The sequence below is a fragment of the Talpa occidentalis genome, unplaced genomic scaffold, assembly GCF_014898055.3.
Source record: "Talpa occidentalis isolate TD23 unplaced genomic scaffold, MPIMG_talOcc4v2.1 talOcc4.16, whole genome shotgun sequence".
Lineage (NCBI taxonomy): Eukaryota > Metazoa > Chordata > Mammalia > Eulipotyphla > Talpidae > Talpa > Talpa occidentalis.
The window spans coordinates 10,057,715-10,078,714 of NW_023601653.1; the positions used below are offsets into that span (position 1 = coordinate 10,057,715).

Sequence of the window (21,000 nt, forward strand, 5' to 3'; positions counted from 1 at the left end):
CCGGGGATCAAGATGGCCAAGGCTCAAAAGTGAGCACGCTCCTTAACTTTGCACCTTAATCTCTTTGTTGGATCAGTTTCCTTATCTGCTAAAGGAAGACAGTGTACAACAAAGGATTGTTAGGAACATTAAGTGAATCTCCATATGCAAAGTGGTTAAAACAGTGCCTGATACTAAACAAGATCTAATAAGTAGATGGGAGAGTCCTTATTCTACAGTGTGCTGAAACTGACCGAAAAACTGTCTCGTTTAGGTCTTATTGGATGTAAAGATTAAAAGCCGCTCAGCTCAGTTAAAAAAAAAAAAAACACGCAAAGATCCTCAAAGCAAACTGTCAACCAGCATTTTACTGATTTCTAAGTAGCTGGTAGCTCAGTGTCACCTACTGGAGCTCGGTGTGCCTGTGTGAGTGTGCATGCCTGCATGTGTGCATGTGTATGTCTGTGTGTGTGTGCGTGAGTTGGGAGCAGAGTGTCTAAGTGTGTAACATCTTTGGTATCTATCTTATCTTCCTGTAGCTGTTTACCTGCCACCTCCAGGAAGCCCCCTAAATGCTAGGGATTCCTCAGATGGAGATGCCAGTACTTTCCACTCATCTTTTATTATCAGGGAGCCTGTGTTTCGCAGTGAATTTCCTTTCCATTCATTTTCAAATGACTTTTCTGATATGGGCCTTGTTGAATATGCACAAGATAGAGGCAGAGGTATGGTTGTGGATAGATTTGCATAAGTATAAATACAGTATATGTACCCATATTTAAGTGATATAATGATAATATTGTGTTGCCACCTCTGAGTGAAAGCTAATTAATTCAGCTATTGAGATGATAATGATTTCTTTCTCAGCTAATACCAGAGTAAAAAAAAAAAAAACAAACCTGCAGAATTGTCCTAGCTCTCTGTTCCTTTGACTGACTCATCTTAGAATAAAGAGTTTTATTTCTGTTAACTATTGCGCTATCAGCATCTCTGGCTATGATTTAAAGGGAATGTTCCTGGGAGAGGCTGAAGATCAGTGGAAAGATTGACTCAAATAGGCCAAAGTAAGTGATCACTGAGCTTAATATTTGGTACTAAGAAAAAAAATTATTTTTTGCCTTTGGTTTCTTTTAAAATGCATGCTTTGGCATTTGCAATGTCATTATCAACACTAATATGAAGCACAATCTTATTTTAGATTATGTGATTTCAGTCAACATTTAGGGGAAAGTTAAGGTCTTCCTACTGAACTTTATGCCACTTGACAAAATTTTGAGCAAGTCTGTGACTTTTTACACCTTTACTCTGACTTCTTCCTGTGTTCAAATTGACTTAGTTCCCTAACCTGAATGTTCCTGTTTCTTCCTTCATGTTCTCACTGTTATACCACCCTCCCATCTAGTCTTCTGCCTCCAGTCTTCCTGTTGCACCATTCTTTATATGCCCCAAAGAGTCTCCCCAACATGCAAGTTAGGTCTTACACTCCTCTGCCCAAATCCCCTGGTAACTTCTTTCTGAATAGTAAAGGCTCAGCTCTTTGCCTGGCATTAAAGGGCATTTAACCATATCTGCAAGGATAGTGGCAAGGAGGAAAAAGGAGAAGCAGAAGGGAAACAGTCACATCCTCAGCTGCCCCTAAACAGCTTAACTGTAGCTGACTGTGGGTTACACCTTCTCAGGGGAGATGTTTGCTTTTAAATCAAAGTTGACATTTTTATCACTACACCAGGCTGGACACAGTTAGAACAGAATTGAAACCTTGAATGTGACCTCTCCTTCCCTGCCTGGTAAACAGGAACTCATTTTCCAGGACTTAGCTCATTTCCGAGTCTGACCTCCTCATCTAGACCTGACCATTCTCCTCCGTCCCACCCCAGGGACGGGTTTGGTGGTCTGCCTGGTTTTGCCTTCCACCAACCTGTAAACTCTAGGAGGGTGGGAATGACCTCTTTACCTTTGTACCATCAACACCTGGAGCTCACTGGGGTAATATCCCCCAACAAAGAGATAATAAAAGCAATATATCTTAAAGAACATACTAAGGTCTTTCCTAAGAGAGACTGCATAACTCAAATGTGTCTTTCTTTTTGAATAAGAAATTAAAATCAGCAGCTTTCTGGATGATGCAGGCTGTTGAAAGCACCTCTGTCCCCAGCATCTACAAAAGATGGCCTGACAGCTGAGCCAGGATGGCCAGGAGGTGCGCAGCATCTCTCCATCCTAATGTGTCCTTGAGTAGAAGCTGTTCAGAGGAGACTTTTTACTCCTTCCTGCGTTTGTTCCACAGGTTTCTTCAGGAGAAGCATTACCAAAAATGCTGTGTACAAGTGCAAAAACGGGGGCAACTGTGTGATGGACATGTACATGCGCAGAAAGTGCCAAGAGTGTCGGCTCAGGAAATGCAAAGAGATGGGAATGTTGGCTGAATGTATGTATACAGGTATTTGCATCACGCAACTAAATTCCACTAAAAATCTCTCAAGGCAGATGTCAGGTAACTCATCTGATTAGAATGGTGCTTCCTATATTTAAGAAGGGGTTTACTAAATTACCGAAGCTCCTGAAAAGAGTAATGAACCCCTGAAAATGTCCAAATTGCCAGCCAAAGAGCATTTATTCATCTGAGGGAACTGATGGTGTTTTGCTCATTGTTCCAGCGATTTATGCATGAAGTGGCGTGAACCTACAGTTTTAATAGTGTGTCTGAAAAAGTAACACAATAACAACAGTCTGAAGGTTTCCTCTAAATTTAATTTACTATCCTTCTTATTTGTTCTTTAATTAGCATAAAAATTCACAGTTGCAGGAAAAATTTGGAATGCTTTCTAAAGTATAACTGCCTCAGAATTGTCTAAATAGAGTTTTAAACCAAGTCCTTTCATTAAGATTCTCTCTTCCCACAGTTCAGCGTCGAACCAATTTGTATAGGTTTACACAGGAAATTAACTACTCCGACTTTTAATACAATTTAGCCCTGGGATCTGATAAAGAGGTACTGTATTAACTGTTGATTTTGCAAGGAAACATAATCTTCATTGAAATTTGGAATGCATGAGAGTATGGAACATGTTAATTCTTCATTCTGCAAACTACAGACCACTCAGATTCTGACATATATCCTATTCCTCCTCAAAACACACATAGACAAACAACTGTTGCCAGGGGATGGAGACATTCAGAAATAAAAGACATGAAAGTCTTGGAAGGTGACTCCAGCTCTGCTATCTCCAAACTACACAGGCAGTTGGGAAAGACTCAGAAATAGTATGTGTGCAGGAGAGAGAAAAACAGGTCAGTGTAAAATAATCCAGATCTGGGTAGATGAAAGTTTTATAGTGGCTGATTGCAATCTCCTCCTAGCATATATGAAACAAGAAACTACAGCAGGGAGCTGCTGAAATCCAATCGAGCAGTGGAAACGCTCTCATACTGGGTAGCTCATGTAGCTCATCACTTAAATATGAACTTGTTCCAACAAGCATTGAGGGCATTTTTTCAAGACTCCATCTACAAGAGTCTCCAATATTATATATGAACACAAACTCATCCCAAAAGAGAGGCAGCGCTTCCTTAGGATCCTATTAAAGAAATTGTATGGACAAAGAAATTCCTTGAACTCAGTTGCATTAACATTAAGAGAGTAAGGAAGTTGAATGAGAATGTGGCTGATCTACATTATTTTAATAGCTGTTTGAGTATAAATGAAGGATGATTATTGTATGATCATTCAAAAGAAAATTTCAAATTCCTCTTGTGTTCTTTTCACTTTTAGCCATGTTCTCAATAATTTCTGATTTATTCATAGGAATAATCATTCTGAAAATTAACAGATTTAAAATTTTGCCCTAAAGTATGTTACCATGTTTCACTCACCATGTTTACTTATGTGTTTAAGGTAAAATTGGGTATTACTTCTTGTGACAATTATGTTATCACAGGTGAAAAATACTACTAACACTATGTTTCAAAAGACTAGCTTTCAAGATCCCCTCAACCAGGAATAGGTAGTGTCATTCACTTTTTTTGTTGACTGAATATCTTGTATTTGTACAATGCTTTGGTATTGCAAAATCTTGATATAAATCTCATTTTAGAAAATGATCTGATAATATTTAATCTAAGACTGATACTAATTCCATTTTACAAATGAAGAAAGAGAGTGGTTCAAGGCCAAGTCTTACAGGTTTAGAAGGTGTAGACTTTGGTCTGCCAAATTGCATTCAGGCACTGACAACACATCAACCATCTTGTGACCACACATCTACCAGTACTTTCTGAGCTTGGTGAAGTCACTCTGTTTATTTTTTCAGGCTTGTTAACTGAAATTCAGTGTAAATCTAAACGATTGAGAAAAAATGTGAAGCAGCATGCAGATCAGACCATTAATGAAGACAGCGAAGGACGTGACTTGAGACAAGTGACCTCCACAACTAAGTCATGCAGGGTAATAACATGCAATGGTGCCTGCCAAGCCCAGCAGCTGACGTTACTGACCTGGCTGGGGGACATTCAAATTAGGACCATAGCCATAAGCAGAATTTCATTACAATTGTGCAAAAGATAAGTTTCTTCCTCGGGAAGAATATTTACTTTGGTTTAAAAATTCAAGCAATAAATTCAAGCAAGCACAGTTAAAAAAGTAAAGGTTCTCTAACTCCTTGGCTCCATTCTAGTTTTACTACTAAGAGTTTACCAGTGGAAATGGCTTGGTGTTTAAAATGGATTTTCCAAATTGAGCTTTTTCTCTTTTTATTGAGGTAACATTAGTTTCTAATTCTATATAGGTATTGGTTGTACAGCTTCTCATTCTAGCAATTGTTTTTATTACAATATGTCCAACATCAAATGTCCAGTCACCATTTACCACTAACCACTTGCCCCCCACCATCCATTCTTTCCTCTCTCCTTCCCTTCTAGCAACCACCATGTGTTGTCAGAGTCTAAGGGTTTATTTGTTTAATTTTATTTGCTATTTTTACCTTTATATTTCACAAAAGTATAAAATCATATGGTATTTGTCCTTTCCATTCCAACTTATTTCACTTAGCATTATTTCAAAGTCCATCAATGTGGGCTCAAATGGCAAAATTTCATCTTTTTATGACTGAATAGTATTTCATTGTGGATATATATCCAAATTCCTTATCCATTCATTGTTGTTGGGAAATGGGTTGTCAAACTAAGCTTTGATGACCATTTATTCCCTATTGTTGAGAAGGGGGCTCCAAAAGGAAGGATGTGGACTCAATAGAGACTTATAATCTTTATCAAAGGGTAATATACAAGTTGTGGACCAGTAGAGAAAAGTCTTTCCCACTGAGATCATAAATCACTGAAGAAATCCATGAACTACTTGGTAGCATCTTGGATGATTAGTTAAATGCATCATAATAATACATAGAATATTTGGAGTAATTTTAATTTACCATTAGTTGAAAAACCAATAATCCATAATTATTCAAGTCATGTCCCTCTCAACATTTATTATACTGCTGAAAAAGAAAACTTTGTATACATTTAGCTCTTCAAATTTATTATTTTGTATTCAGAAAAAATAATTTTTAAAGTATTGTTTTGCCATAGTGCCTCCTCAGTAACACTTTGGTATAAGGAAGTGAAGAACCGACAATTATTCACCCTCTTTAAGAGATACTAGTGATGGAGAAAGAGATATCTGGGGTTTGAATTATCTATATTGATGACTCTACTTTAGGGATTGGCAATTTTTTTTTTCTTAAGGAGCCAGGTATTTTAAGTTCTGGCGGCACAGTCTCTACCACACTACTCAAATCTGACATTTTAGTGCGAAAGCAACATAGTCATTACATAAATAGGCAAGAATTATTTTGTTGTAATGGATTATTTTTTTAAGAGGTAGATTTGGTCATTGGGCCAGAGTTTTTGAACCTGCTCTATATGGATTTTCTTAAATGGATCCTCCATTTTACACGTGGAAACTGTTCCTAAGTTATGATTGAAGGTTGAACTTTCACAGAACTCTATGAATAAAGTTCAGTAGGTTTCATATTCAGACTAAAGTTTGTTCTAGGAAATATATGTAAGGAATGTTATCCCTGTTTTCTCAGATAGAGATTTGGAACAAACTTAGTGAAATATGATATGACTTGCCTAAGAACCCAGAGAAAAAGATATAGGTTATATCTGAGCTAATAGGTTCTGCCACATTCAGGACATTTTTCAACAAGTCCTACTAGTGGTTTTCTCCAGATTGAAGCACATCTAGGAAAAATGCCTTATACCTATTCTGCCTAATACCTTTTATTTTTTGTCAGTGTAGGAGAAAACTGAACTCACCCCAGATCAACAGAATCTTCTATATTATATTATGGATTCATATAGCAAACAGAGGATGCCTCAAGAAATAACAAATAAAATTGTATGTATATCTGAAAATACATGGATTTGAAGTTAATCATTTCTGGAGATTTTACTACCTTGGGGGTGGAATTTATATATTAATATATTACTTTGAAATGATTAGAGTTGAGAATTTAAGTTATACATTTAAACTTTAAGTACACTAAACAATTAAAGAGTAAGAAGTTTCATAGCTATCTTGATAATTCTTTCCAAAGATCTGAAAAATAGGAGCTGGGTTTAAATTTTATGTTCAAAATCTGGTTCCTTAATTTAACAATTTTATATTGGTTTACCCTCTTATTTACTTATTAATCATTTGTTTTTTTCTTAAAATTTAGTTAAAAGAAGAATTCAGTGCAGAAGAAAATTTTCTCATTTTAACTGAAATGGCTACCAGTCATGTACAGATTCTTGTAGAATTCACAAAAAAACTGCCAGGTATTTTTGTATGTAGTTACTTCTTTACTACACTGTGCAATATTATTGTAACATTGAAAGAGACAGTCTGTTCATTGTAAGATGGAATCACCTCACATCTGACTTAAAATAATATATCTAACTACCATAGACATGAAATGCTAGAGCCAGATATTTCAAATCTTTTATAATAATTCTTCCAAATGGATAGACTAAAAAATTGAAACTTTGTAAAGTTGACATTCATCCATTTACTCATTGAATAAACATTTATTGATAATCTAATCTATACTTAGCACCTAGGTATTACCTCCAAAGAGAGTGATTAAAGACTACTTTATATATAGAAATTAATTGCTCATTATATCTAAGAAAGACAGGGAGACTTCAGAATCATGTTTGAGTTGGGTCTAAAAGAAAAAAGGAGTTTTCCATGTGTATGTAAAAGAAGGAGCATTCCAAGTTGAGCAATCTCCTTGTGAAATGTAACAAGACGTGAATAAGAATAAGGTTATTAGAGCTGGAAGAGAAAACTCATTGTGGCCAATGTATATGGTGGGTTCCTTGATTAGACATAAGGTGTGTTGGTACCACACCGATAAAAGTTTAATTGAGGGATGGAATTCTTACCCTTTATGATAAAGAGCTCTTGGTGGCTTTTTTGTTAAGAGAGAAGCAGTAAGATATATACTATAGAGATATGACTGTTTTATAAGATGGATTTGAATAGGAAGGGAGTTGAGGCAAAAAACATGAGTTGGTGTACTACTGCACCAGTGCAGACAGGAGGGCTTGAAATAAAACATTAGTAGTGGGAGAGAGATGAAAAAGCAGAGATTAAAAAATTGATAGAACTTGATGAGCAAGAGTAAGTGTAGATGAGGTAGAAGTATTCTTATCCAGTTATTCTGACAGTACCAAGATAGAAAGTAGAATGTGAGATTCCTATTTACCAGCCCCAAATTCTTTCAGCCATATTATTAATATGATCTTATTCAATAGGTTTAAGTTGTTTTGGTGTTTTAAATATATATCAGGATATTAGAATCGCCAGGTCTGTAAATATAAATAGTGATGTAACACTAACATTAAATTACAGAAAGTAACTTCTGACATAGGATTTTAACTTGTTATGCTAATTTGCCTTTTTTTTTGCCATCACTTTGCTGTGTTACTGTACCATGGATAGACATAGACCTACATAAAACTCATAAGGTATGGGGAGAAAGTCCTCATTATCATTGAACTATTAATAGTCTCTCATTTCTTTATTTATAATGAAAAAGGAAGTTATTTTGGTATATGCTAAGTAATCTTAAGGCAGTTTGATCAGAAACAAGATTATATGAGAGTGAAAACTAGTAGTGGACCAGAAAAGGGAAATATGGTATTTTTGATTGTTTATAAGTTTTTTTTTTTTTTTTTACTTTAAAGGTTATTTGGTCTTGAACCAAGAAGTAATGGAAAAGAAAATCTTACTTATAAGCTATCTTCTTAGCTTATCTTAAAGCAGTGGTAACACCTCTTCATTCTCAGTGCCCAACTTAGGGAGAATGAGAGCACAACAATATTCAATTAGTAAAGCAGAAGGAAAAAGATATAGAAAGAAATAAAAGACAAAAAAAGCCCTTGAGAAGGAAAAAATTAATTCAACAATAATTGTAAAAATAATAAAATTATTACAAATAGCAATGATAGTAATGAATACCAATAATGACAGGGTATTTTCTGAAGGGCCTAGTTGAGTCATTTCATTGTACAATTGATCATAACCTGTACCAGGCACTGTCCAGGGTGCTAGAAATTTGGCAAGGCTCCTGCCCTCAAAGGAGTCTTATATTTTATGAAATAGTGATGTTTAATCTTAGCATTACTCTCTTCTCTAAACTGCCGTCACTATTTAATCATATCCCAAGCCATTGAGACCCTGATGACATTAGTTTATTTGTGTTGGCTGTTTATATACCTGTGCACTGAGCTTGTTATTTAGTCATTCATTATCATTGTCATTTAGTTATTCAACAAATAATTTGGGGTATCATATATGTACTAGGCATGAGAGATATAAAGGTCAACAAAATAGTCAAAGTCTCTGCCTCCAAGAAGTTTACACTCTAATAGAGGTATCAGACACCTAACAACTATGCAAATAAATCTATAATATATCAGTAGAGGTAAGTTGTGTGAATAGAAATAAAACCATAGGGACTAATGAGTACTGGAGAGTACTATTTTAGGTAGAGTCACCTTGAAACAAAGACCCACATACAGTGAGGTAGTGAGGCATGGGGATAACTGGGAAGAACATTTACTCCTGATGTTAAAGCAGGCTTGTGTGTTCACAGCAGAGCCAGGGGCCCTGGGGTAGAGCACAATGAATAAGGTGAAAGAGGAAGAGGAAATGAGGTCAGAGCAGCTTCTGGAGACTATAGCACATAAGTCTGGAAAGAACTTTGAATTTTCCAGGCAGCGATGTATTTCTTTAGGTCATTGATTCTATGATTCTCTCTACCCTGCATAGTGTAGTGTTGAACACAGAGAAGATATCTCAACATGACCTTGATTGGCTTTTTTTGGGTGGAGGAAATACTACCCATTACCTAGATTGATTAGACTCATAAGTCAAATATTCCTTTAAATCTCTGGATACATATAAAGATTTTTCTGATTTGTGAATGCTTTTCTGCAGAATTTACCTCTAACACCAGCTGTGACTAAAATGATCTCTCAATGAGTATCTGCTTGCCTCTTATTTTTGAGGGTTGCTTCATCAGAATGAGCCTTTCTCTGTACACACATGTATATACATGTATGTATATACACACATCCATATACATACATGTACATGCATACACACATATACACATGTATCTACATGTGGTATGGACTTGACCTCTTTTACCTCTTGTTCAGCAAATCCTCCTCAATGAAGATAAAAGCCAATTTCTATTAAGGGGGAATATAATAAATATTAATCATGTTACAGGACCACCCAATCATAAAACAATTATAAAATAACTTTATGGAAATGTTTTATAAGTGGGGGGGCTGATGGAGGTGATGAAATATTGTTATACAACATTCACAACTTCTTTTTTTTTAACATTCACAACTTCTTGTTAATGATTTCATTATCATCTTAATTCAGGATTTCAAACATTGGACCATGAAGATCAGATTGCTTTGCTGAAAGGGTCTGCAGTTGAAGCTATGTTCCTTCGTTCAGCTGAGATTTTCAATAAGAAACTTCCAGCTGGCCATGCTGACCTATTGGAAGAAAGAATTAGAAAAAGTGGTAAGTGGTAAAAGTGGTTAATGGTACAAAGAGTTTGTTTCTACAAGTAAGAATTTGCATGCCACATAAAGGCATGCCTCTTACCTAATTCATGCAACATTATATCACCATTGTGACTAGCATGGAGAATGACCTTAAGAAAATAGGTGCTGAATAGATGAGATTTTAAAGGGTTGATTAAAAAAACTGTTATCACAGCAAAACACCAAAAATACTATTTTTACTTCTCTAAGATGAAGGTCCACCGAAACAATTTTTAAGACTGGAAGATTAGTCTGATAAGAAAAATAGAATAAAATATCTGAGATTATTCAGTCCAGAAAAAGAATCATTTATTCAAAACCTTCAGATGTGAATGACAATATGTCAAACTATTATCCTTCTCTTTCCAAGCAAGATAAGAAAAAATAATAGCCGCAGTATTTATACATCATTTATTAGGTTTCAGACACTTCTAAATACACATATGATTTCACCAAATTCTTGCAAAAATCCTAAGAAATAAGTACTATTATTCCAATTTTACAGGCGAGGAAACTAGGACACATAGTAGCTAAATAACTTTTTCAGAGACAGAAAGGAAGTCTCACTTCAAGAGTCATATGTCTTAACCAGCATTCTACACTACCATCTCCGAATAGCTCCCCAGATTTCTCAGATTGGTAGCTCATTGGTCTTTCTCCTCTTCCTTCATGAGCTGAGATTCTGTTTAGAATCCTGTCATTTTCAATTGACTCTGGCAATGTGGCAACTGACCAATAACAATGCAAGCCAATTTCCATGGGATTTTTATTTATTTATACGTTCTCTCATTATTTTCCAACAAACTTTTATTGAGTACTGATATGAACAAGATTCACTGGAGACATAGGGATAAGTAATATAAAGTCACAGCTTTATATTAAAGGATTTCATCTCAAGGATTTCATCTTCTAAGGGAAATAGATATATAAAAAATCACAATAGAGTGTCAGGTATAAATTAAGTTGAAGACTGACTGCTATAACAGAGATTAAATTAAAGGAAACTTAAACAAGGCAGAATCTTATTTCAATCTTGGGGTAGACTGAACATAAGGAAATGGTGATAGGGCAGAAGTGCCCCTCTGTCTTGTTGCCCATCCAATCATTCAGTGTTGACTTTGGTCCAGAATGGTGCACAATCATACCCACATGCCAAGCTGTTGGGAGGGGCAAATAGGGCAAAGAACAGCACACCCTCCCCGTAAGGAAATGACTCAGAAGTGGCACACACAACTGCTACTCACATTTCATTGAGAACTTAACTTCCTCATCACACTTTATAGCAGCTCTTTCTGTTCAACAAATATATATTAAATACTTGTTTTGTGCCAGGCACTGTATAGTTATTGAGGGTGGGGAGATGAAACTATACAGTCTATCATCTAAGAATTTATAATCTAGTGGGGGAGAGATACAATCAGTGTGCAATGTAATAAGGACTATTGGGAAGGTATGTGCATAATGAAATCAGAGATAAAGGAGTGCCTGCAGTCATGTATAAGGCTACTTGGTGAGTCAGAAAAGATTGCAAAGTAGACAATTGAATCAGGAAGGATGGTTAGGAACTTTTCAAGCCATGAATAGCTGAGAAAGAGATTCTGGGACATATACCCATTATATTATATTAGTATAGAAATTGCCAGTGGAAAGAGGAATGAGAGAATAGCCAGGTACAGGATTTACAGGTAAGTTGATATTGCCATAAAACAATACTTATAAATCTGAAGAAGTAGTAAGTGCTAGTTTATTGAAAGCATTGACTGCCACAAAAGTGGTTTAATTTAATTCTCATAAAATGTGGAGCCTTTCTAAAACTCTGTGCAGATGTGACAGGAACCACAGTAATGCTGTAGAAAGAGCTTTATAGCCATAAGAATTGATACAATAAGCAGGGAGGTCAGTGACAAGATCAGTGCAATAACTAGGTGAGAAATGGTGAAGTCCTTTTTGGTTAAAAATAAGTAATTTTGCTGGGTAAATTTCAGAATTTGTGATTCTGCAAGTTTCAGAGAAGTTCAAGTTTTCCAGAATATGATCTGTATAAATAAATATGCATGCCTCTAGTTCAAAATAAGATACTTGCCCAAACATCAACCACATATTGTGACAATGAAAACCACCCAAACTGACATGCTGCTTAGTATTTTGTAATGATGGTTCCATTTATTAATATTTATGAATTTCTTTCTCCCAATGGATTTTCAGAACATTGCCTCTTCCACACACCACCATAAAACCTGATCTTGCAAGATGACCTTTCAGAATAACTTTTCATTCTTATGCAAATGTAACATATTCTTATTTCAATTGTACATTTAATTCCAGAATAAAATAATGTCTCAAGATATCCTGTTTATGCCTACAGGACTCTTTAAAGAATGTATTTCTTTTCTGTTCTTCAAATTCATACTCTTTTGTTTCCTATTATTAAATTCCAATTACACAAAGATACTGTCTCCTGAGGTACATTGACTTAATGGGAGTTATCGTGTTTATTTATGTTAATTGAGGCTTTAGAACATTTATCTGATAAACTTATGGTTGAGCTTTTCTACATAATTCTTGTGCATCATTTAAAAAAACTCCTGATGTTCTATTTCAACTAGGTTTTTGAGCTGGAATTTTTAATAAAATAGAAATAATCATATGACACCATGACAGTTATGATAGGACTGAAATAGCGTTGCTGGGTGAGTTTATGTTTAACATTAAGGAAATTAGCAATAACCTTTCACAGACCAGAGGAACTTATTTTTTTTAATTTCTAAACTTTATGTATTTTTTTTTACCTTTTTTTAGCGCAAGACAAATAAATGAAATACTCAATTCAGTGCATGTGCGTGAAGATGACATTTGTATCTTTTGAATTTGCATCGCTTGATTTTACATACATTGTCTTGTTAGTAGTGTTCCCAGTGACCCCTATCAGTGGATGCTTTGCTCCTATTTTATAGATGGAGAAATGGGACTCAGAGAGGCTAAATGACCTGCTCAAGGTCATACTGCTAATCAGCAGATTGCCAGGAGATAACACAAATGTTCTAACTCAAAGTCCAGCACTCTTATGTTACACTTGGCACTCGCCAAGGTCTAGTTGCCCACCTTTTGGCTGGCAGGGATCTAAAGACCCATTAAAACATATTTGCTGGGCCTCCCTGGTGGCGCAGCGGTTGAGTGCTGGGTTGCGAAGCTGCCCGCAGCCTCTGCAGCGCTGGTTCTATCCCCGGCTGCTCCCCGGCCACGAGAGGAGGGTCCCACATGGCACGCAGACCTCTCCTGCCGCCCGCTGCTCCCCTCAGCAGTGTACTTCGGTCCTTCTGCCTGCTCTGCTCCCCGCTCTGGCTCTGGTGGATTCTCTCACCCTCCCATGCTTCTGACTGTACCCAGTGCTTGTATGAATAAATAAACAAATAAATCTTTAAAAAAAAAATAAAAAAATAAAACATATTTGCTGCCCTTTGCTTCAGGGATAAAGTATTAGCAGGAGCTAGCAATTTGTCATTGCTTTTAAGTATGTAATAGAGACAATGGGGTCAGAGATTCTTATTAGCTAGTTTGCAATAACATAGTAAAGTATACTGTATGTAGTATATACTCTGCTTATTTTTCTGCTCTTTAAATATACATCTGACTTCACTGCTTTTAACCTTGACAACTTGCACAGAATGAACAGTTATTAAGAATTATCAGTATATTTTCTTTTTTTTTTTAAGATTTATTTATTTATATAAGCACTGGGTACAGTCAGAAGCGCGGGAGGGTGAGAGAATTCACCAGAGCAAGAGTGGGGAACAGAACAGGCAGACTGATGAAATACACTGCTGAGGGAAGCAGCAGGCGTGGCAGGAGAGGTCTGTGTGCCATGTGGGACCCTCGCCTCATGGCCGGGGATCTAACAGGCGCTGCAGAGGCTGCGGGCAGCTTTGCAGCCCAGCGCGCAACTGCTGCACCACTAGGGGAGGCCCTAACTGTGTATTTTCTAATGAAGTTGAAAGGTTGTGAATATAAACAAATACATGAGAAAATAGAAGAAAAGTAAGTGTTTAAGTTCAAGTTTACAATTCTTTTTTTTTTTAAGATTTTTTTTATTTATACAAGAGCTGGGGTACAGGCCGTGGGAGGGTGAGAAGATTCACCAGAGACAGAGCTGGGAGCAGAACAGGCAGACTGACTGAAATACACTGCTGAGGAGAGCAGTGGGTGAGGTAGGAGAGGTCTGCCGCACCATGTGGGATTCTCCCTGGCCGGCCGGGAATCGAACCTGCACTGCAGAGGCTGCGGACAGCTTCAGGGTGCGGTGCTCAACCACCTTTGCCACTGGGGATGCCCTCAAGTTTACAATTCTTAACCCCTCTCATTTTCATTTTCAAACTTGGTCTTGAAACATGGGTGGTGTGCTAGCCTATTAAGGATCCTGCTTATATTTCAGCACAAAAGCAGGAAGACATGAAAATATATCTCACTTGTTAGGGGAACTGTCAGTAAGGATGTTCTTGTTTGATGGTATCAGAAAATCCAGCTCAACATAGAATTAAAAAATAAAGAAATGTGGGCCTCCCCTGGTGGCACAGGCGGTTGAGCCCAGCATTGTGAGCTGTCCGCAGCCTCTTCAGCACGGGTTCGATCCCGGCCGGCGAGCAAGAAACCCACATGGCACAGCAGACCTCTCCTGCCTCAACCGCTGCTCCCCTCAGCAGTGTATTTCATCAGTCTGCCTGTTTTGTTCCCCACTCTGTCTCTGGTGAGTCCTCTCACCCTCCTGCACATCTGACCTGTATCCGGGTTCTTGTATATATGAATAAATAAATCTTTAAAAAAAATAAAGTAAGGAAATGTACTGAGTCAAATGAAAAATCCAGTTAAGTCAGACACCCAACCTACCATCAGAAATATCAGGTCTTTTTCTGTCTTTCTGCTTGACTGTCCTTGGTGTATCAGCTTTACCCTCAGGCTGGCTCTCCTCATGGTTACCTGATGGCCACTGCAGTTCTAGCTGTCATTTCTGGATACAACAATAACCAAAGGGAAAAAGTGATGACCTCTTCCATTGGTCAAATAGACAACCACCTGAATGGGCTTCAGGATCCAAGAAGAATTGGAGTCATTAGTTTACAAGAAAACTACCAGAAAGTAGAGACCTTAGTTTGAAAGGAAAACCCAAGGCAAACATCACCTTATATACCGTGTACCTTACATGCCTTGTACCTCAACTTCTTTGCTATGCACCAGTGTCATTTCTAAAAAAAAGTCAAATTTAGTGGTTCTGACCAAATAGCAAACAAGATTCTCAGTCTGATTGCCTCTTTTAATAAATCATATTACGGTATTTAAAGTGCTGGGAAGTATGTCTTGTATAATATGCGCACTTGTATATAATGTGCACATAAGCAAATCTGTGCTTTGTTTTTGTCCCCAGTTTAAAACTAGAAAGTTAATCAGGTAATAAAAGACATTTACATTTAAAATTAAAACTTGAAATTATAGCATTAATTCTAATCACATGGTTATTCTCTCAAAGAAATTTCTCATTACTGAACAATTAATTTATCAGTGATAATCCCCCCCCTTTTTTTTTAGAAAAACAAATAAGAAAGGGAAGAGAAGAGACTTTTTTTTTCACAACTGAACATTTCCTTGGCAGTCTGTGTGGTTAAGTTAGAAAATAGCCCCCCCTTGTGACCAAAAATCAGCTATTTGGGCTTAAGCGCAAACATGAAGCAAACCTTAAGCACGTCTCCAGAAAGGGGGAAGCAGGAAAACAGGCAAAGACTGTCTCTCTAGGGTGATGTTTGCATTACATTTCCTAGGTTAGAAATTGCTTGTTCATGTATTGATACACTGAGACACCCCTTTGCTCATGCTGGTGTGGTCAATGGTGATTATTGACTCCAAGAGCAAATTTGTATTTGATGTATCCTGTCGGAAAAAAATTTAACTCTCCTTCTGCTGTGTTTTCTACACTTTCTCTATGTTCACTGTTGGCCTTTACAACATGCATAAGTAACCAGCTGGGGAAGAGTGTCAGATACTTCTATAAGTGAGGATTCAGACGTTCAGATTTTGTGAAGTGTAATATTAGATGACTATTAAGCTCTTAGCATCTGGAATCCAATTTTAGTCTGGATTAGTTAGGACAAAGCTCGAAGGCTCTAGGTCTGATTTAGGATGGAAGAGATCAGTCTGTTCTATTTACCAGTCCTGGGAAACTCATCCTCTTCTTTTCATTCATAAATCACATCACAGTCTTCTATTTTTCCCCTCCTGCCTCCACAATTCCCCAGTCAGAGCTCTTCTGGAATAGAGCCACGTGCAGAACAGGCACCAAACTGATATTTGTCGAGTGAGTGGAGGAAGTGACACAAAGAAATTTTAAATTGCAAAGAGGAGTAAGCTAGATAAAGGAGAAGGAGGGTATTCTAAGTAGACAGAACATGTACAAAATGTAGGCAGTGTGAATTGTTTAGGAAACTTCAAGTGACTGAATATGGCCGAAGTAAAGGCTGTGTGATAAAAAGACCACACAGCTTAGTTCTCTGGAATCTGCCAGCTTTGGTTTGAAGCCTCGTTGCATGTCTCACCAGCTCTATGTTTTTGTACATTTTTAAAACCTCTGTGCATCTTTTGGGGGGGGGGTTAAATTAAATGAATGATAATATAAGAATTACTTGGAACAGTGCTTAATTCATAAAAAAGTACTTAATATATGTGAACTTATTATCATGTGGGTAAATGGCAGGAGGTAGGGAAGGCAGGTCAGGTTCCAGAGTTTTCTGTATAAAAGGAAGAAAAATTATACCAAAAGTTATAGAGAGTTTTTAAAGGTTTGCAAGAACCAAGAAACTTTGAATTTTAGAAAGATTATTCTCAGGTGGGCTGAAGGGGAACAAACTGAACACCACGACCAGTGAAGAGGCAATTGCCGGGCCTCCCCTGGTGGTGCAGTGGTTGAGCGCTGGGCTGTGAAGCTGCCCGCAGCCTCTGCAGCACTGGTTTGATCCCCGGCCGCTGGCGAGGGGCCCACATGGCACGCAGACCTCTCCTGCCACGCCTGCTGCTCCCCTTAGCAGTGTACTTCGTCAGTCTGCCTGTTCTGTTCCCCGCTCTGGCTCTGGTGAATTCTCTCACTCTCCCGCGCTTCTGACTGTACCCCAGTGCTTGTATAAATAAATAAATAAATCTTAAAAAAAATAAAAAAAGGGGGGCAATTGCCATAATCCAGAGGAAAAGAGGGCCTTAAACTGAGTCAATGCCGGGTGCAGTGGAGAGGAATGGGAATGCCAACTGTGACGTAGCAGGTTGAATCAACAGTAGTCAACGCTTAAGTTAGATGGAGGACTGGATCTCAGCTGTCAGGTGGGGTCAACTCGGTGGCCAAGGATATAATTCACTGAGAATGGAAACACCAGACAAAGGGTAGATTTAGAGGAAAATGGGGAGTTGAGTTCTTTACATGCACATGATATTGCACATATTGAGTTTGATGAGAATAGCTAAGTACCAATGTAAGTATGCAATGTATAGGCTTGGAACTTGAGAGAAAGGTTGCAACTCTTTATTTATTTTTTATTTTTTTTTTAATCTTTTTTTTTTTAAGATTTATTTATTTATTTTTACAAGCACTGGGTACAGTCAGAAGCGTGGGAGGGTGAGAGAATTCACCAGAGCTCAGAGCTAGAGCGGGGAACAGAGCAGGCAGAAGTGTAACAGGGTGGTCCCCAGGAAAGGGGGAGGTTCCCTGCCCCACCCAAGGGAGGGTGGAGCTGAGCAGGAAGAGGAGAAGCTGCAGAAGAGACTAAGGAAGGAAGCAGGATGGAGCAAGGAGACCTGGAGGAGGCACATGGAGCCTAGAGACACGTGAAGAAACTGCGCTTGTCTTTTGGTCGTGGACTAGGTGACACAGATGTGGGTGAGACCCGTGGGGAGGTGACAATGGCAGCTTTTATCTTGATGTTGATTTTGCTCTTTTCCTTCCGGGCTTGTCTGGTTGTTTGTGACCCTTTTCTGTGGGTCCCCACTGGAAGATGTTTTAGACTTGTGGCAGGCTTTGGGGCCTTGCTCTGGGCCGACCCCATATGGATGGAGTTTTACCCACGAGGGGATGGGTAACTTTGGGTGCTTCATTTAGAAACTAGACTCTTTGCCTTACCTGTATTGTTTTCTAGTTTTTATTAAAGTTCCTTCCCATTAAAGTGTCATATGTTTTGTGTTGATGCGGCAGATGGCAGAACCCATTTAGAATAGGCAGGTTTGTGGGGGTCTGGGCTGCCCCTCTCTCTGTCCTATAACAGATTGACCAAAGTACACTGCTGAGGGGAGCAGCGGGCAGCAGGAGAGGTCTGCGTGCCATGTGGGACCCTCACCCGGTGGCCAGGGATCGAACCGGCACTGCAGAGGCTGCAGCAGCTTCACAGCCCAATGCTCAACCGCTGCGCCACCAGGGGAGGCCCAGGTTGCAACTCTTTAATAAGAATCCTAGCCAATTTATTAATGGAGTTATTTATACTTCTTGACTGAATAATAATGATTTCTGTTGGTTGGTTAAGATCTATCTATAACTTCATTCTAGAAAGTAATCTTTAAGATTAAACTCCATGAAGTTCAAAGATTCTTTTGACAATTCAGGAACATTATTTATTGTCAGACAGTGGTGACTGAAACAAAATCAAAGACACACAAATCATTGAAATGGCTATATTTTGAGGATTTTGTTCATTGACCTTCTTTACAATGCCCTACCTATGACTGGGACATGTTATGAGGAATATTTGAATATGTGTTTATGTGAATAAATATCAATGTGTATATATGTAATGTATTTGTGGTTTTATACTTTTCAGACATTGAAAAATTTTATTAATCCTCTGCAATATTTCAACATTCTTCCATAGGTATCTCTGATGAATATATAACACCTATGTTTAGTTTTTATAAAAGTGTTGGAGAACTAAAAATGACTCAAGAAGAGTATGCTTTGCTTACAGCAATTGTCATCTTCTCTCCAGGTAATTTCAATGTTACATTTTTATCCCATTCCTACCCACCTATTCCCACAATATAATAGTAATCTTATTTATGAAAGAAAAATTGGAAAAACACAAAAATAAAGGTAAAATGGCCTATGATCCCACCACTCACATTGAACCATTGTTCACATTTCAATGTAGTTTCTCTCAGCTTTCCCCCTAAATCTTACACTTACTCATTTAATAAATTTATTCTGAACACCAACTATGTGCTAAACATGGTTCTACATATTGAGGTTATGACAGTAAAGAAACAGGCAGGTTTCAACTACATGGTGCTTACATTCTAGGAGGGTGAGAAAGACAATAAATGAAAAAACAAAAGGAGGTGGTAAGTATTAGAGAACTTATAAAGATGCAGATGTTGGAAAGAAAATGGCAGAAGATGGTATTTTAATTAGTGGTCACATTACAGGGCAGGGTGGGGGGCAACCCAGCCAAACCGTTCTGCTCTGCCTTCTGCCACATGAAGACAAAAACCTGTAAGACCGTTAGTGGACAGGAACTTTAATACAATTAGTGTGCAACAGAGAAAAGAGGAAGAATAAAGTTTCCAAATCAAGCACCCCAATTTACCCATCCTGACATGGGTAAATACCCAGCCAAACAGGCTTGGCCCAAAGCAAGGTCACTGAGGCCTTCAAGCCTTCCACAGTCTCAGGCACATTCCAGCAGGAACCCATGGAAAAGGGTCCAGAAACAGCCAAACAAGTCTGGGAGGAAAAGAGCAAAATGAAAATCAAGATAAAAGCTGCCACTGTTAACCTCCACATGGGTCTCTCACCTACATCTCTTTCAACCAGTCCAAGACTGAGAAGCAAGGGCAGCTTCTGCACATGTCTCTCTGACCCAAGTGCCTCCTCCAGGTCTCCTTCTGACTCTCCATCCTGCTACCTTCTCTGAGTCCTCTCCAGCTTCTCCCTGCTCAGCTCCACCCTTCCTTGGGTGTGGCAGGGAAACTGGAAACTTCCCTTTTCCTGAGACCACCCTGTTACAGTCAGGGAAGACTTTTTGAAGCAATTGTTGATATTTGAATAGCAACCTGCATGCAATTATGTATTTTATAACAGAGAATACAATATGTGCCTGATAGTTAATTGTAATGATACACAATCATTTACTTAATTTTTGCCATATATTTGGATATTCAGGATCTCCCCATTTTTGTTTGTTTTAAACAATGTTGAAATGAATACCTGTGTATATAAAATTTGTCAACATTTTTAGATTACTTTAATTACTTGGAAGTAAGGGATACCATTGATACCGGAATTGTCAGGTCTAGTCTCCCAGCCAGGAACGGATCCCAGGCTGCAGGGCAGCACTGAGCCCCAGCCACTAGACCCCCCAGGGTTGGTGTCTCACGAAGCCGCAGCAGGAACTTCGCAGACGCTCAGGCAAGCAAGCGAGAAGAGGCAGTTTGTTTAGAAAAAGAAAAAGTTTATTGAGGCGAAAAAGAACAGAAATAAAGTGGGACTCCCAGGCCAGGGAACCAGGCCTGGGAGGGGCAAGGAAGCCAAAGTGGAATTGTGTCTCAGGGAATATATACCTTTTTTCCCTCATTATTCTAAAACTTCACCAGTCTCTCTGTGATTGGTTAGTTCTCGGCTGTCTCTCTTAATTTGCTACTGAGTGGGGATCTTCACATTCCTTATCTAACAGCTTTCTCTTTCCTCATTTGTTGCATCTTTAAATTTATGGCCCAGTCCTCTGGATGGGCATCCCTGCATTGAAGTTAAACAGCTGCCCTTCTAAGGTGTCCATAAATTAAACCACTCTCCATTTCTCCAATCTCCGCCTCCCTTTACCACCTGAAGGAAACCAGGACCAGCATTAACAATGTTGTCCTTGGTCCTGGCATGTTTGTTTTTCCTAATGCAAT

At 38.2% G+C, this 21,000-nt stretch overlaps 1 protein-coding gene across 1 annotated transcript in view; it reads left to right on the forward strand.

The window, feature by feature from the left end:
* The first annotated feature begins 195 nt into the window (after positions 1 to 195).
* The window catches only part of LOC119248198 (bile acid receptor-like), a 22,294-nt gene continuing 1,489 nt past the window's right edge, over positions 196 to 21,000 (forward strand). The window contains exons 1-8 of the mRNA XM_037515176.1: positions 196 to 265; positions 519 to 704; positions 2,216 to 2,407; positions 4,290 to 4,423; positions 6,278 to 6,376; positions 6,699 to 6,798; positions 9,926 to 10,072; positions 18,984 to 19,097. Of these exons, the coding sequence (XP_037371073.1) occupies positions 196 to 265; positions 519 to 704; positions 2,216 to 2,407; positions 4,290 to 4,423; positions 6,278 to 6,376; positions 6,699 to 6,798; positions 9,926 to 10,072; positions 18,984 to 19,097 (1,042 nt within the window). The remainder of the gene's footprint in view (positions 266 to 518; positions 705 to 2,215; positions 2,408 to 4,289; positions 4,424 to 6,277; positions 6,377 to 6,698; positions 6,799 to 9,925; positions 10,073 to 18,983; positions 19,098 to 21,000) is intronic.